This window comes from Akebia trifoliata, chromosome 14 (assembly GCF_017979445.1).
Source record: "Akebia trifoliata isolate Shusen 1 chromosome 14, ASM1797944v1, whole genome shotgun sequence".
Lineage (NCBI taxonomy): Eukaryota > Viridiplantae > Streptophyta > Magnoliopsida > Ranunculales > Lardizabalaceae > Akebia > Akebia trifoliata.
This window is the reverse complement of record NC_141388.1, coordinates 21,748,072-21,766,128: the sequence shown is the minus strand read 5'-3', so window position 1 is coordinate 21,766,128 and position 18,057 is coordinate 21,748,072. Positions and strand designations below refer to the sequence as shown.

The following is an 18,057-nucleotide window of genomic DNA, read 5'->3' as shown; positions in this document are numbered from 1 at the left end:
GAAACGCAAAAGTTCTCTTTAGGGGCAAACCGATAATTTTCCAATTAAAAAAATTTAAAATTCTGAAATTAATAAATAAAATATTAAATAATGTAAATTGAAACATTAATAAAATTAATTTAAAATTTTGAATCAAAAAAAATCGATCAATCAGGCTCTCAGGCAAAATTGTTGATGGTTGCCCACATATTTATTAAAGGACCCCTCCATTTGGGGGCCCAAAGAATTAAAGATATAATAAAGGGGGTTTCTCCAAAATCTTAAAGTCAATCCAGTAAGTCAATCCAGTAAGACAAAAGTCAGAAATTAAAGTCAATCAAGTAAGACTAAAGTCAAAATCTTAAGTCATCAAGTGAGATTAAAAGTCAACACCCTAATAGAATTCTAATTAAATAATAACTCTATTTAAAATAATCCTAATTAAATAAACTCTATTAAAAAGAATTCTAATTAAACACTAACTCTATCAAAATAAGCACTCAAAAAAATTTATAAATAGGGGTCCCTACAACCTATTTTCGTATGAAAAAATAAACCTTAAAAAAATTAGGTCAAGGAGCCTCCCCAACCTCCCCAAAACCCTAATTTTGAAGTCCTAACTCCTTACCTAACATCCATACCCCAACTTTAGCTCAAAAAACACCCAAAACCCCTTCTAAAATACCTTAGATTCCATATAAAAAAATTAAAAAACTCACAGATCCAAGAAGAAAATACCTCAACTTGGAATCCGAAATCAGATCCGGCAATAGAACGAAGTGAGGAATACTGTACAAGAAGTTGTTCTATCAGATCTGAGGGAACAAAACCGTTGCGTTCAGAAAAGGTAACTATTTTTATTTATTATTTATTATTATTTAGGTCTGGTTAGCAATGTAGTTTTATTTGGGAATTAGTAGAGACTGGCGTTTGTCGGGCAGGGTTGGTGCCTAACACCTTCAAACCCCGTAATTTGATCCCCGAACTCAGTTATTTTTTTAAGTAGATTAGTTATTTTTATCCGTTTAGAGTCGATATTAGGTTCCTTGACCGTAATAACTAGGTGGCGACTCCCAAACCTCAAAGGTCAAAAGTGGATCCGTGCACCCCGCGGATTGAGAGCGCTTTCACCGTCAATCATGGGAAATGGAAATTTGAGGCAAGGAACGAGAGAATGCAGTTGTATCTAAAAAAAGTTAGAGAATGGCTGAGTAGAGTCGAACAAATTAGAGTAACACACATCCCTTGAGCAAGCAATAGGCATTCAGATGCCTTGGCATTTGTACCCTCAATGTTGGCAACCATTTAGAAGAGAGATCTTCCACTCAAATTTTAGGAGAGGTCGACTATTGAAAAACAAGACCAAGTCACATTCGTAACATCAAAAAGGGATCCAAGTTGGATGGATCCGCTAGTCGACTTCTTGAAGACAAGACACTTGTCGAACATTGCTCAAAAAACTAGATAGGTTATAACAAAAGCTATGAGGTACATCATGCTTGAATACCAGCTCTACAAGAAATCTTATGGGGGACCACTATTGAGATACTTAACCTTGGAAGAAGTAGAGCATATCTTGAAAGAAATACTTGAAAGAGATTGTGGGAACCACTTATAGGTAAATCTCTCGCACACAAGGTATTTTTCAAGGGTATTTCTTGCCTTATGTTTAGAAAGCCACCCTCAGGCATGTAAAGAAGTGTGACAAATGTCAGAGACATGCTTGATTAATCCATTAGCCAGTTGTGCAGTTGAATTCGGTATTGAGTCTGTGGTTATTTGCTTAATGGGGGATAGATTTGGTGGGAACCTTACCAAGGCCTCCAAGGAATCTGATCTTCTTCCTGGTGGTAACAGATTACTTCACAAAGTAGGGTAAAGTAGGTCCTTTGGCTCAAATCATACAGTAGGAAGTAAAGAAGTTCATTTGGGAACATATGATATGTAAGTTTGGGGTATCCTACATGATTATATTTGACAATGGAAAATAGTGTTCAGGGAGACATATAAGAGCTTTTTATCTAGAACATGGGATTAGGCAAACCTTCTCCACTCTGCAATATCCTCAAGGGAATGGGTAGGTAGAAGCTATGAACAAGGTTTTGATTGACATACTAAAGAAAAGACTGAATGAAACTAAGGAAAAGTGGATTACTACTCTACATGATGTAATATTGGCATACAAAATGATAACAAAGATCTTTATAGGAATATCCCCCTTTGTTATGATGTATGGATTGGAAACGGTCATTCTTACAGGAGATAATCCCTATAACCAGGATGCATGTGGTCACAATAAGGTAGAACAACTAAAAGTTGGTGATAAAATTCGAGTAAATAGAGGCCTATCAAAAGATTGTAGACAAGTATGAGAAAGGCAATTCCGAGAATGAGACCTGGTATTGAGAAAAAGTGTTATTAAACACATCAGAGTTGAACAATGGAAAACTTGAGTTGAATTGGGAAGGGCCATACTTAGTGACCAAAGTAAGAAAGAATAGAACTTATCGCTTAACATCTATGGTCGGACAAGATTTACCTAAACTTTCAAACACATGTAATCTGAAGAAGTATTATCAATAAAATCTATTTAGTTCTATTTTAGAGCAACAATCAAAGTTGGGCCCTCTTGTGGGTCAGGGTCCTCGTGACTTTGCTCTACGTTAAGAGTTGGGTCTTCTTGTGGGCCAGGTTTATCGTGACCTTACTATGCCCTAAGTGACAGAGCACAAAGTTGGGCCCTCTTGTGGGTCGGGGTCTTCGTGACCTTGCTTTGTCCTAAGTCGTAAAGCACAAAGTCGGAGCCTTTTATGGGTTAGGTTCCTCGTGACCTTGTTTTGCCTTAAGTGGCAGATCACAGAGTTGGGGCCTCTTGAGGGACATGGTCTTCACGACCTGACTCCTCACAAAGTGACATAACATATAGTTAGGCATACCTCGAAAAAGAATTATTTAAGAATATGTTCCGCCCACAATGAGCAAAATAAATATTGGGGGGAGTAAAAACCCTCATATTTATGTTCTGTTTTGGCCAACGGTTAAGACAAACAAAGCACAAGACTCGAGAGAAAGAATTTTTTAAGTGTATGTTTTGTCTACTATGAATAAAACAAAAAATGGGGGGAGTGAAAGGTATTAGACTATGACTAGAAGGTGACGAAAAATGAAAAATCAGATCAAACATGAACGAAAAGGTCAAGTTTACATTTATGATAAGAGATTACAAAAGAAGCCCTAGTATGAGCACAAAAAGTACATAAGTAGCACAAAAAGAAAAAAAGATAAGCAAATCCATTATTTTTTAGTATGATGGGTAGGAGGAGAAAACTGAGTAAATTCTTGTAGAAACTGAGCTGAGTTCGATTAGGTAGAAGATTCAATCTAGTCAAGAGCTTGAGTAGAAGGCAAAGCAGACAGATCGGTAACCAAAACAAAAGAAATCGATCAGTTAGTAGTAGAAGTGGACTCATCATCCACTTCGAAAATCAGAGTACGGACAATAGGTTTGTCAATCTTCTTAGTAGAAGTAAATGGGAGGAGAGTCCCAGAGGTGAAACTTTGACAATGACTACACGTCATACTACACCTTGGCATCTCGGAAGCCCTCATGGTAGCCAATCTTTTTAGCAACATCTTGAATTGAGGTATACTCCACCTTCAAGTTGGACAAGAATTCCATGGTCTGCTTAGTGTCCTTGACAATCTTCTCAATCTTAGTTTGCTCGACATCATGATAGATCTTTTCTTCTTGCTTTGTATGAAGAGCAACTGTAGACACCCAAATTTGAGCGGGCCCTCGACGCAAAGTGCCCCAAAAATAGCAAAAATTGGAATGGACTCCGAGGCCCAAACCTACAAAAAATACAACGTATTTTGTCATCTTATTTTCAATAAATGGCCCAAGGCCTCTTACGTGGCCCACGGACCAAATCTCTTACCACCCTTCTAAACCCAATTCTCTACCTAAGCCCAAATCATTCAACCCAAACCCAATTCTCTACCCAAGCCCAACATCACAACCAATCACCCAATATGACACATGTCATTACCCCCTTCCACCTCCCTCATCCAATCAACCAACCAACTCCATTACTTCCCTCCAAAAATTAATTCAACCCATAACCCTACCCTAACCTATCCTATCCATTCTCTCAAATCAAACACTTATAACCTATCACCTTCCCCTAATCTACCCCCATCATTCCCTACAAAACCTATCTCTACAACCTAAACCTACACCTATCATCTCAAATCAAACACTCATCCTTTCATATCAACTCATCTCAACCCTTCACTTCCACCCACTTTTACACATGTCATCATCTCCCTCACCCTCCCAAAATATCATCAACCACCTCATTAAATCATCCATTCTCTTAAATCAAACATCATTTAATCACAACTACTACCTTAAACTCACCTCACCAAACACTCAACCCAAATGGGTTGGGTTGGATCCAAACCATTTGGGTCAAAACTCACCCATTTAACCTTCTTACACAAATACCCCTCAAACCCCATCAATTTACACATACCCTTCTCTTAAACCCCACACCATTCTACCACTTCTCATTATTTCATCCAACTCTACCCCTAAAATAACTCCCCAACTTCTATAAAAACCCACCCATTCTCCCCTTACAACAACTAATGAAAATTTGACAAAAATCCTCTAAAAAAAACAACTCTCTACTCTACTCTACTCTCAACACCCAACTCTCAACTCTCAACTCTCAACCTTCTCTCAAACAAGTCAAACAAGGAAAAAGAAATCAAAGAAAGTCAAGAAAGGAACAAGGTGGGTTTGGACCAAAAACACCCCCCTCAACTTCCCTCCTCTACTTTCCCTTTCTCTACACATTTGCACACACCCCACTATGGTCTAAATCACCAAAGGGCCCCTTCTTCATAAGGGTGCCCTCAATGATTTGAACCAACATCGAAACCCCTCACACTTGAGGGCACACATCGATTTTCTTTCATTTTTACTTTCTTTTTATTTCAAAAAACCGAATCCGAGGTTACCACATTACGTGGATGGAGTAGGGTGCCTAACACCTTCCCTACTCCATAAATGGACCCCCTTACCTTTGAATCAAAGGTTAGACCGAATGTGCTCTATCCATACGTGAGTCATCAAACGTCTAAATGACATGCTTTTCAAAGAAAAATAATTTCGGGTGACCATTCACACCCCTTTCCGAAAATGAATGGTGGCGACTCCAAAACACCCCAAAGTGGAAGGATGTTTTCAAAACATTGAAAATCCCCGTGTCCACAGCAACATTCTTAGTTTGGATGGTAGCATGTTGATCTCAAAGGGCTGCGAGGTCCTCTTAGCAGTCCTTTAGCTCATCATCTCTTTGGAAGATGCGCTCCTTCAACTTGGAGTTTTCAGGCTCCATTTCCTTATATTTCTTCTCCATGTGAGAGTGTTCTACTATCAAGACCTCTAAGCGGTCACAAAGTTGCTTGTTGACATCTTGAAGTTTGGCAACCTGAAGCTCAACAGTCTGGGAAGAGGAGATAAACGCTCTCATATTCTCCTCGTTTAATTGAGCAACTAAGGTATGCTTGATCAAAGCTTGTTGTAGCTTAAGGATTCGACTCAGAACTTCCTTGAGGAAAGGAGATAGTGGAAAATGTAAGCTAGCAACGATTTGGCCTACATAAACCACAATCTCCCTAGCACACCTTTGACCAAAATCCCCAGAGAGCCTAATATTTACCTTTTTGGGAATGGAGTATGATTTGCGAAAGTAGCCACGATATTAGTCATTTTTAAGAAAAGAAACATAGAGAAGGAGATGGGTTTACCTCCAAAGGAAACTAGGAAATAATGATGAAGAACGAGTTGTAGAGAATTAAGACTTTGTATTTCAAAGCTCTAATGCAGCAAGAAAGAAGAAGAATAAAAAAGAACAATGAGATCCCTAAGCCCCTTTATTTATAGCTAAGGGCTATTAAAAGCGAAGAATGGTTTAGTGGGACACGTGACAACATAGGGGTAGTTGGAACTCAAACGATCACATTGTTTGAAACTCAAAACGGTGGTTCATCATTAAGATTGGATTTGAAACAAAACAATGCAATAATGAGGTTTTAAAGCATGCATGCCATTTAATAAGCCCTATTCGAAAGATGTATTGTTTCTTGAGATGACGACTAAGATTAACATCATCTCAAAAGGGGGAAATTGTGGAGGGTAAATGTTGTAATGCATTTGGACCCTACACATGTCTAGATATGGACAAATTAGATAAATTGGGTAAAACAGTACAACTCTACTCTAAATGGTACCTAAGTCAATCCAACCTAGACATAGGGCAAGCTAAAGTGCCCACCCTGTTATGCATAAAGGGTAGAGCAGGGTAAGGTCACATAAGCAAACATCGAATCTCCCAAATCTCTTGATTTGGGGGGATATCTCAAAAATCTTGGAGGAGATGGTGCGATTAACATGGACTCTTCCGAGATTAGGTATCTTCCTTGAAAAGCAAGGGATTTTAGTAGGGAGATCCCTGAAGATCAGGCATCACGAAGACTTTCATTATGAGAAGATCTTTGGGAGATGGGATAAATAGAGAAAGAGGCCCAAGAGAAAATTGTGTTAATCATATTTTGAGAGATTAAGAGCTTATTATCATATTCTAAGAATTAACTTGAGCTTATTGTCAAAGAGTTTTGGCAGATACCACCATTCGATCAGAGGAGAAGAGAGCACACAATGAAATGACGAAGCTAAGTTGTCAGAGGTAATAAAAAAATCACCTATGGTGAGATGAGGATGCATTTAACTAATAAGACACATTAAAACCAATAAATTTGTGTATTTGATGACGTGGCTTCATCTCCTCACTTCATTCACATTCGAGAGTATCTCTTCTCACAAACTTCTCCTCGGTACGAACTACGAAGTCTGTCTAAGGTAGTAATGCAGTAAGTAAACCTTCCCAAAGCTCTATTCGTCTTATTTTTTTAACCCTCTCCTCTCTCGTAGTGTAGGCAATGGAGAATAGGGGAGGAGTCGTCCCCGAGGTTCTATGGAGGGTGTATGGTAATCGAGCGCGCACGTTAGCAGAGACCATCATATATTTGCTGCCTCCGCCACCACTCTCAGCTGTGGAGTGCCAGTGCAAGGGACTACGCTGCCTCGGTTGTTGTGGCGCTGATGCTCTGTCCTTCCTTTTGAGGCCTGAAGATCCATCTGACTACAGCAAGCTTTTGAACCGATGCTTCGTGGTTGTATCCGAAAATGCACCACAGCTCTCTGTGTTCTATCCTGATTGTCGATGGTCACAGCGACAGGTCAAGCTCTCTCTCTCTCTCTCTCTCTCTCTCTCTCAAACACACACATACACAGATACATGAGCTGTCTCAAGAGACTATCATTCTGATACAGAACATTCCATCCATAACAGAGTTCGAATCATTTGGAATTTGGGATAGTTTTAAGAATAAGAGAGATTTACTGGGCAGATCTCAATGTAGCGTTTTTATTACAAAACTCCCCTTGGAGTTCTGACAACTAAGGGAAACTTGCTTTATCAAATTTGTTACCCAGCAAACCTTAGAGTGGGATCCACATTCTCTTGAAGGGTTAAATACCCATGGACTTCTAGTTCTTTAAACCATATACTCATCCTCTATCTTCTCAAAATGAAAAATCGATTCGGTTTTGGAATGGGGACAGTTTTGATATACCCCGCCCCTCCAGCCAATCCGCCCCGCCCTGATGTATTACACCCCAATTTCTTAAATTATTTAACAACCCCAAATACCAATTGTGGAGACCATTTTTGTCACGCAATAGGATGAGGATATGTGCCATATGGAAATAAAACAAGAAGCCCACTAAGAGTTTTAAGACAATTTTTTCAAACCCATAAACGAAACAAGTTACCGAGCTCTACACCCTAAGCCAGATATGTCACAGTAAGAAGAAAGATAGTTGTTAGCCCTCCTGCCCTAAAAAGTGAGGAGCAATGGTACCAACTGAGACCCTCCAAAAAAAAAAAAAAAAAAAAACAGAGTTAGAAAGGACCTTAGGTAGACAAGTATAAGACGACAAGCTACAGTTGGGTTTAAAGAAATCGACTAGTGCTCTGTTTGGAAAAGTTGTATGTAAAGTTGCTGAAGCTGAAAGAAAGTTGCTATTGCTGTTGCTGAAGCAACTTGCTAAATTGAATATATTGTTTGGTAACATGCTGTCTAATTGTGTTGTTAAGATGTTGAACTGTTTGGTAACCTACTGTCTAGAAATTGCTGGATGAAATTAAAAATAATATTAAAAAAAAATTTATTTATCTAATATAAGTACTAATATGTTAACAATAAGCATAAACATATTATTTAATATTAAAAAATAAAAATAAAAATTCAATTTCATTTTTTCTGTACTAACATACTTAATGTCTATCAAATAAATAATAAATAATTAAATAAAATTTTACATCATGTATATATGGCATTATAAATTTATTGATATCATAGGAATGGTGGTGCTGTTAGTAAAAGTTATCGAGACAATAGAGTCTCTTTAAAAATAACATTATTATTAGTCTTAAAGGTGCTTTGATAATGTCCATTAAACAAACGGTTGAGATAGGTGAATACTCCCAAGGATTTTCAGAAAATTGTAGATCTAAACTAATTCCTAAAAAACAAGAACTCATCTTTAGAAAATTTTAATTTCTCCACTTATCTCTACCACCCTTTGATGGAGATCTCGGGCCTAACAATGAATCGAATCTTTTCCGATACCCAATCCTATCTGATAAATATCCGAACCGTCGTGTAAGATCCTTTTCAATCCAATGGTTGTAATGTTAAGGAAAAAAATAGGTCACACCAACGTTTACTAATTGTAAATACCCATTGATAATACTTGTATTTATCGATTTCACATTGTACTACACCATTTACTAACATCAAACATTGTACTGCACATGTGTATTGCAGGGCATACACTTCCACAACTTGATTGTCTTATTTAAGTGCACCCCAACTCTCATCACTTCCATCTAACGAAGTCTTATAGACAAACTCTATCACTATCTTAAACTAATCTAATACAATTAATCTTCCTAAAATATAATAAGATGTAAGTAACACATTATGCTTTATCACAAATAATCTAGGTTGTATTGAAATTGGTAACAGGTCGTTCTCTAGCAATCTTATTTCTGCTATCTAAAAAAAAAAAAAGAAATTCCTAACATAAGTAGTCTTGCAGACATAATGGAAATAGATTAAGTCAAGGCCAATGTTTATTGGACTCACTAGTTTGATCATGTACATTGTCTAGAGAATGGCAGTGTAATTGGGCCAATGTCCAAGATTAGTAGGCATAGTTTTCAACACTGGACTTCTTTTGAAGAAATTGAATGGCCGAAGCCCAAATCTACCACTTAATGTCAGCATTATTGGGAAATCACCAAAGAATTGCTACAGTTGGTGTAGTGTTAACAAAAGTTGGTGTGGCAATATAACTCTCTTTTAACTCTGTTTCTAACTCACATATTTCTGTGGCTGTGGGAGTTTCATGGTTTTCTTTAAGTCTCCAGCTTGATTTAGAGTCAGAGAGTTGTGTGGTTGAGTTTTGTGGGTGCTGTCGAGAGCCCAAAGGTGAGTTGAGTGCGATGAAAGTGGGTTCCATGGGTGAGTCGTGAGTGAGAGAGGCTGTTGACAGAGTTGGCCGTTAATGGAGGGCTGCAGTGCTGCTGTGTAGCTGAGCTGCTATTGGGTGTTAAAGGAGACAAGATGATGAAGGTGGGTACCATGGGTGAGTCGTGAGTGAGAGAGGGTGTTGACAGAGTTGGCCGTTAATGGAGGGCTGCGGTGCTGCTGTGCAACTGAGCTGCTATTTGGTGTTAAAACGATGACAATGGTGATAAAATGATGATGGTGGTGCTTAGGAGATGAGAATGAATGGTGAAAGCAATGAGGGCGACTGAAATCGAATGGATAAGGATGAGGGTTGAAACCGAAGGTTTGTGGGTGAATGAGGATTGAAATCGATGGGTGAATGGAGGTAAATTTCTGTCTTACTTTTTTTTTTTTTTTTTTCTCTTTTACTTCTAGGTTCTCTTGAATTTTTCAATGATTAACATTGGGGGAGGGATTGCTTAAAACAAGAACATTGAATAAAAAGACAAAAAATACAGAGAAACAGTTGCTTACCTGAGAGAGTTGCAGGGATGAATTCTTAATTGTAAGATTGTAAGAGAGAGAGAGAGAGAGAGAGAGAGAGAGAGAGAGAGAGAGAGAGAGAGATATGGCGCCAAGTTTTTCACTCTATTTTTGTGGAACCGTGTGATTTTGCGGAGACTCGTTGAAGTGTTGGTAGTCAAGAGAATCGGCTGATTTTGACGAAGGAATCGACAATTAAAAAGAGTTGTAATCCATCCCAAACACTGAAGTTTCAAAAACGGAACGTATTCGGATGAATTTAGCCTTCACACGGCTTTTCCAAACGTAGTATAGATCGGTCGAACCTCAGAACGGACTTAGGGTCCATAGAATATCCAAGACAGACTTAAGAGAAATGAGAACTTCCTCTTAAAACAAGTCATCTCATTCATAACACTAGACCGAACTCAAATCAAACCCCAACTCACATTTGACTAGACCTACAACACATGAATGACTCCGAGCAAAAATCTAAGACTGAGCACGTCCACTGCATGATAAGTACAAGAAAAATCTGAATTAGACTGATGGGACGCCATGTGTTAGAGATCTTTTTAATTCATATTAATAACCTGTAACACTTATACATCAGGATCAAAACCTATTGACAAGTGATGGATCCTTCTTCCTAAACACTCAAGTGTGTTTCAAACTGAACATCTCACATTAAACCTGGATCGACTGTGTGGTGACACCAAATTGAGAAAGGGACTGCTAGTTGGAAAAAAGGATGGGAAGTGGCAACTAAGAAAAAAAGAGAAAAATCCATAGAGGAAAGATCACTTTGAAAATCCACTGTTCATCTTCTTTTTCATTTATTTTTTTCTATCTGTGTACTAACAAAATTGTTAGAGGAACATTGGCAGGCACTACTCAGGACCTCATCCTTCTTACCATCTCATCTTTTGCCATCCTAGAGGTCACTAAGGAGCGGAAGGGAGTCAATCTATCGACGAAGGAAGTAAGAGATCATAGATCAAAGCCAAGTCTTCCAATAGAAGAAGATGACTAAGACAACGCCAGTAAAGGAGGACGAACAAGTCAATCATCAAAAAAGAAAAACAAGGGCAACATCAACAAGAGGCTGGAAGTGAATCAAGCCACCGCCAAAGAGAAAAGCCTAGGACCAAGAGCGGAAGTTGAACACACCAGCCAAAGAGGTTGGTCATACCGTCAAACACAGAAGAAAGACACCTAGGGTCGACCGTCCAAAACAGTTAGTATTTTACCACCCGAGGTGTGGAAAGTCGAAATGCTTTTGAGTTGATTTGGGAGCCCGCAAGCGGAAGATTTCTAGCACCTCAAACCAACCAAATCAGTGCCAACAGAAATAGTTGAGGAGAACCAAGTCAATACTAGCGAATGAGCCAAGGTGAGTTAGGCTACCCTCGTAAAGAGGAGACCGTTAGATCAAGACCAAGCTCGATTTCAAGAGACAGTTCACATCTCGAGGAGTGGAAGGCCTATAAAACCCTCCACACCACTGAAAGATTAAAAAACACGCCATTCAAACATTACAAAGGTTTGGCTGAAATTATTTTCTCAACATTCCAAAACATTTTAATACTCATTCAAACAATTTCAGTAGTTGTTTATAATTTTGATTAGGCTCATATTAAATCTTAAACCCAAACAAACAGAAGTTTAAGAAAAAAATGATAGAGAGCTTCTATTGGCTCCCCAACTTTTACTTGTTGGTGAGTTGCTCATTTGAAAGGGTGGGGTAGGGGGTTAGAAAAACTATTAGGGATGGGGATGGGTAAAAAAGAAATTAGACTTAAGACAGGGTTGAGGTGGGTTCGGGGTGAATAATGGTAATCGAGGTTGGGTTAAGCTAAAACCGACCCAAACCCACCCCTTTGCCATCCCTACAAATTCATCATTGGGCCCACATGGCCACATTAGCAATTAAATGCCACAACCTTCTAGATTTCATAATAAAACTCAAGAGTTAAAAATAAAAAAAATTAGTTTTGATCCATGGTTCTGGGAGAGAGAATTGATGTTGAGAAGAGAGATGATATAATTGGGAATTAAAAATACAATACTTGTCATTTTGTTCATCAATTGCATTTATATAAGCAATTGTTTAGAGGATATAGTTGGATTTATATATATATATTTATTTATGTGTTTTTTTGGTTTGAGTGATTTCTCATATTTTTTCTACAATTCTTCTACCCATGTTTTCAGATTGTCAAAAGGACTATAGAGATGATAATTTGTGACTCATCCATCTCTCCTAATGTAATATGCAAAGGGTATAATGAGGCAAGTATGCAATCTTGTTGTACTTTTTTTTTTTGTATGCAATCTTGTTGTACATTTACAAATTGGAACTCCTACTAGAATAAAATTACAAATGGGGCATGTGATTAAAGAGGTCATAGCCAAGGTCTAAAATGTTTTATCGAAGGAATGTTTAATTAATGAAAAAATGGATATTGTATCGATCAATATATTCCTGTACAATGTGATACATTTTTTTTTTGATACCTTGGGTATCTAGCCTCTAAGAGCAATCGACTAATCCCATGGGGTACACATGTCACCCCTTCCACATGTACTAGGTGTATTGGGATAAATCCCATGGGGTGGCCACCAAGGGGGGAATTGAACTCAAGATCTCCACTTCCTGAGGTGTGGTCCTGGACCAACCCTTTGTTGGTATCCGACGTTCCAAAACATTCAGTGTTCCAGGGTTGGTCTTGGGGGGAACCAATGCATTCCAATTTTTTGAACCATGATACTATGCCTTTCATTATCAACCTAAACAACTTTTAGGATTCCCTTACTTGGTAAATGCAGAGGATACATCCTATGTGGCAAGTGTAAATATTTGGTCAATGATACATATGTTATCTACTATTGTCTTTAAAATTGAGCTTTGTCTACTTTATTTTTATCATCAAATGAATTTATAAGTTGTGTTGGACACTCCTTGTATATTTTTGATTGTTTGGCATTCCTTGTATTTTTATAATATAAGAGTTCAAAATGAATCTCAAGTTTGAATTTTCTTGTACTGTTGGATTGTGTTTGCGAAGCCATTCAAAAGGCTTAGAGAAGATGGAGGGATTAGATAACAATGTATTAATAAATGATAACAAGCTATGCTCTATAGGTATAAGAATTATTAACAGCAAAGAAGCAATACAAGCAAACCAAGGAGGCAAACCAAGGAGGTCAAGGAGATCAGTGAAGAGAGAAAATAAACTCAATAGATTACTCTACACCATTAACATTGAGACCCATTTGAAACCAAACTCTTCATATAATAACCCCTACAATCCCTGTTACACTTTGACCACTAAAACGTGCTGATTTTATGTTATTTTTATTTTTCGGCCAGCCAGTCACTTATATACAACCTTGAAATCAAGTTCTACAAGTTGTCCAATCATTAGTTACTTCCACTATAGATACTGTACAAATAATTAAGTCTTATATTATATTTATGCTAGAGGAGTCCAAATAAGAAGTTAATATATATATATGAGTGACTGATTAACCCTAATCTCACAAATTATGCTCCCTAATCTCTTATTTCTTTATTCCCTCTTCTCTTCTCATTCTTTCTAGATTGAACTACAACTTGATATTAGATCAAGCATTCGGTTTAAGCATAACATCAAGGAATTTTAGCCAAAGTTTTCTCTTTGACTGCTGATGTTAGTAGGGTGGGGCTGAAACATTCATCGTTTGTATCTTTGTCTGGGGAATTAATAGACAAAGGAAAATAGTCACAAGTTTATTCTCGTTGTCATAAGACAATCCAGCAAGAGACTCTCGCTGATCACACCAACTAGTTGGACTCCTCAATGCCAGTTGTAGCTCCTCTACAACTTAATTAGCCTTTCCACCACCCTTCTCAAGTAGAACAACCTTCGGATCAAGCAAATCTAGGTTGTCCTACATCACAAGTTATGTGCCTTACATGTTGTTGAATAATTTTGGTTTATTAGAGTGTTTTTTAGTTAGTTGTCCTTTTTAGTCTTTTCCATTTTTTAGTCTTGTAATTCTTAGTTAAAGCCCAATTAGGGTAGATAAACATAATTAACTTTTCTCTCTATCATATTTTGACTTGGTATTAGAGCCTACTCTATCGACATCTTCTTTACTACAAACTCCATCTGTTCAACAACAGAGTTGCTGTTTCTAGGTTGTTTGTAGTTGTTGAACCATATGATGGCCATTGAACCATCCTCAGCAACTTGCGGCAACAGTTCTGTGGCTGTTTGTCATCCACGACAACAACAGAGGTGCTGTTTGTCATCCACGATAACTGCAGAGGTGCAGTTTGGGACTTGCGATCACTGCAAAAGAGTTTTTGGGTGGCTATGATCCCTGCAGAGGTGCTGTTAAGGTTTGAGACCATCACAGAAGGGGTTTTGGGTGGCTACGATCACTGCAGAGGTGCTGATTTTTTGGTTTTTTAATCATAAAATTTACAGAGGTGCAGTTTTGAATCACTGCAGAGGTGTTGTTTTGAATCTACGATCATAAACTAACTTAGCAGTCTTTGTACTTGGAAGCTACGACACTCTAGACTCTGTAGTTTGGTGGCTGCGATCACAGCAGATCCTGATTTGGAAGCTACTATCCCTTTACGATCCCTCCAGACATTGTTAGAAGGCTCGCTCATAGCAACCTTGCTGGTTGTAGGTTACAGCACCCCGCATAATTTTTATTTTATTTTTAGTTTGACCACCCTTCAAACCAAACCTCATAGATTCTCTTGATGGCCTCCGAGACATCTTCCTCGATCACCGGTAATAACAATGGATCGGGAGGTCTTCCCCCTTATACAACCGACTTTCCAGGCATTCAAATTACCACCGTAAAATTAGATGGTCCTAATTATCTTTTTTGGGCCCGATCGGTTGAAATGTTTATTGGTGGAAAAGGGAAGATTGGGTACCTTACAGGGGCGGAAAAGCAGCCAACATCGACTGACATCACTTATCCCCAATGGTTTGCTAATGACTTTATGGTCCGTTCTTGGCTAGTTACATCTATGTAACCACACATTGCGGTTGGGTTTATGTTCTCCAAGATAGCCAAATAGATATGGGATTCCACAAAGAATATCTATTCGCAATGTCAAAACAATGTCCGGATCTTTAACTAGGAGCGTGAGATTTCCCGCCTTTCACAAGGTGACTTTTCGGTTACCTCTTACATATCCCAGCTCCGGGCTTGATGGGAAGAGTTGACCTTCTACTCCTCGTCTTATGCTTGGAAGGACTCTGTTGATGAGGCATTACATGCGTCGATTCTAGATAAGAATCGAGTTTTTCAGTTTCTAGTCGGGCTCCGGGATGAGTTTGAGTATGCGAGAGTTCATTTATTGGGTATGGATCCTTTTCCGTCCTTACAGACTGCATATTCTTATGTCTTGGTTGATGAGAGTCGTCGCACAGCTGTCCTACCTCATTCTTCAGAAGACCATTCAGCTATGTTTGCTTGCCTACCTTCTCCACAGTCTCCTAGTGGGTCTCTACCTACCTGTCAGCGACATAAATGTGATCATTGTGAAAAGTTGGGTCACGTGAAGGCTCGTTGTTATGCACTTCATGGTTGTCCTAATCAACAACGTCAACAGTCTCAACGATCTTCATCTCATGTAGTCTCTTAGCCGACTACTGATCTAGCACTTCCTTCAACTCCTACCTCCTCCTCGGATTCCGTATCTCTATCCCAAACCGAGCTTGACAAGTTCAGGAAATTCTTCAATCAGATGGAGGCTTCATCTCAGTCGGTCTCTACTTTCGCTCACTCAGGTACATTTGCATCTGCACACAGTGTTTCCACCATCTCCTCACCATGGATCATTGATTCTGGTGCCTCAGATAATATGACCGGTATGTCCTCCTATTCCAAACCTATAGTGTTTGTTCTGGTTCTCGCAAGGTTCGCCTTGTTGATGGTTCTTTATTATCTATAGCTGGTCAAGGTGAATTTTCTATTACACCTTCTTTATCCTTGACTAATACACTGCATGTTCCTCAACTTACTACTAATCTCATATCTGTTAGTAGCACTACCAAAAATTTGAATTGTAGTGTAACTTTTTATCCCTCTCATTGTATCTTTCAGGATCTGGAGTCGAAGAAGAAGATTGGCACTGGACATGAAGTGAATGGCTTGTGTATCTTGGATGCACCCGGTTCACCTAGCACTCACTCCGTTTGTCAGCTTAGTAGTAGTAGTCAGTCTAATAAGACTTTTGTAATGCGTTGGCACTTACGTTTATGCCACATTTCTTTTGGATATTTAAGACACATGTTCCCTGGTTTATTTCATAATAACAATTTACTTGATTTTTCATGTGAAACTTGTCAATTAGCTAAACATGTACATTCTCATTATCTTAGTAGTATGAATACTATTGCACCTGCTATGTTTTGACCTAATTAACTCTGACGTGTGGGGTCCTTCTCCAGTTACTTCCACTCTCGGTTTTCGTTATTTTGTCTTGTTTATCAATGACCACATTCGCATCACTTGAGTCTATCTTATGAAACACAAGAGAAGTGTATGAGATCTTTAAGCAATTTCTTGCTATGGATCATACCCAGTTTGGTCGTACCATTAAGACATTCCGTTCTGATCATGGTGCTGAGTACACTTATAGTGAGGTTTTGAAATTGTGTTTAGAGTCTGGTATTGAGCACTAAATGTCCAATGTTATGACTCCTCAACAAAATGGTCGATCTGAAAGAAAAAATCGTCATATTCTGGAGTTAGCTTGTGCTCTTTCTATTGGCATGAACGTACCACAATCCTATTGGGCAGATGTAGTCCTTACTGCTGTTTATATTATTAATCGGACTCCCTCCCAGGTTCTTCAGTTTGCTACGCCCTTCTTTAAACTCCATCCGGATTGTCCTTTGTTTCCACTTCCTCCACGCGTGTTTGGGTGCATCTGTTTTGTTTAAATTCTTGACCAAACTCGTACCAAACTTGACCCGAAGGCCATTAAATGTATTTTTTTGAGGTATTCCTCTACCCAGAAAGGATATCGTTGTTATCATCCTCCTTCTCGAAGGCGTTTCATTTCTCGGGATGTTTCCTTCTTTGAGCATACCTCATACTACAATGGGTTAATTAATGTTCAGTCCGAGTGGTTTCCTCTAGATTCTCCTCATGATGATCCCTCTCATTTGTTATTTCCTCTTCCAATGCCTGTTCCTCTTTCTCCACCCCCTGTTAGCTCGTCACCTCCTTCCTTGCAGGTTTATTCTCGGTGGCCACGCAATCTTCAGCTCCGCCTCCTATTGTTCCTTGTGATGATCATCCTATTACCACTCGCAAGGGTAAGCGCACTTGTACTTATCCTATCTCTAATTATATATCTGATTCTACTCTCTCACCCTCCTATCGGAGCTTTCTTGCTTCTGTTTCCGCTGTTTCTCCTCCTAATACTATTGTAGATGCTATTGCCCATCCTGAGTGGCGAGCCGCTATGATTGATGAGTTAAATGCTCTTGAAAAGACTCAGACTTGGGAACTGGTTCCTCTTCCGCCTAAGAGGAAGGCTGTGGGATGTCGTTGGGTTTTCACCCTTAAGTATAATTCCGATGGTTCTATTGCTCGTTATAAGGCCCGTCTGGTGGTAAAAGGCTATTCTCAGACTTATGAGATTGATTATCAGGAGACATTCACTCCCGTTGCCAAGATGACTACATTCGAGTTCTTTTTTTATTGCCGCAATTAGAGGGTGGCCTCTTTTTCAGTTAGATGTCAAGAATGCATTTTTCAATGGTGATATTCAGGAAGAACTCTATATGGTTCAACCTCATGGTTTTCTCACACCTACTTCTCGTACATATGTTTGCCGTCTTCGTCGCTCTCTCTATGGACTGAAGCAGTCTCCTCGTGCAT

General features: G+C 38.8%; 1 protein-coding gene across 9 annotated transcripts in view; it reads left to right on the top strand.

Moving 5' to 3' along the window:
- The first annotated feature begins 6,678 nt into the window (after positions 1 to 6,678).
- TERT (telomerase reverse transcriptase) overlaps positions 6,679 to 18,057 on the top strand; it is a 66,979-nt gene continuing 55,600 nt past the window's right edge. For 5 of the 9 annotated variants that reach the window (XM_086422234.1, XM_086422231.1, XM_086422235.1 and 2 more), the window contains exons 1-3: positions 6,681 to 6,907; positions 6,985 to 7,287; positions 12,364 to 12,441. In XM_086422234.1, coding sequence (XP_086278360.1) covers positions 6,988 to 7,287; positions 12,364 to 12,441 — 378 coding nt within the window. In that variant the 5' untranslated portion in view covers positions 6,681 to 6,907; positions 6,985 to 6,987. The other 4 variants (XM_086422236.1, XM_086422238.1, XM_086422230.1 and 1 more) reach the window with 4 other exon arrangements.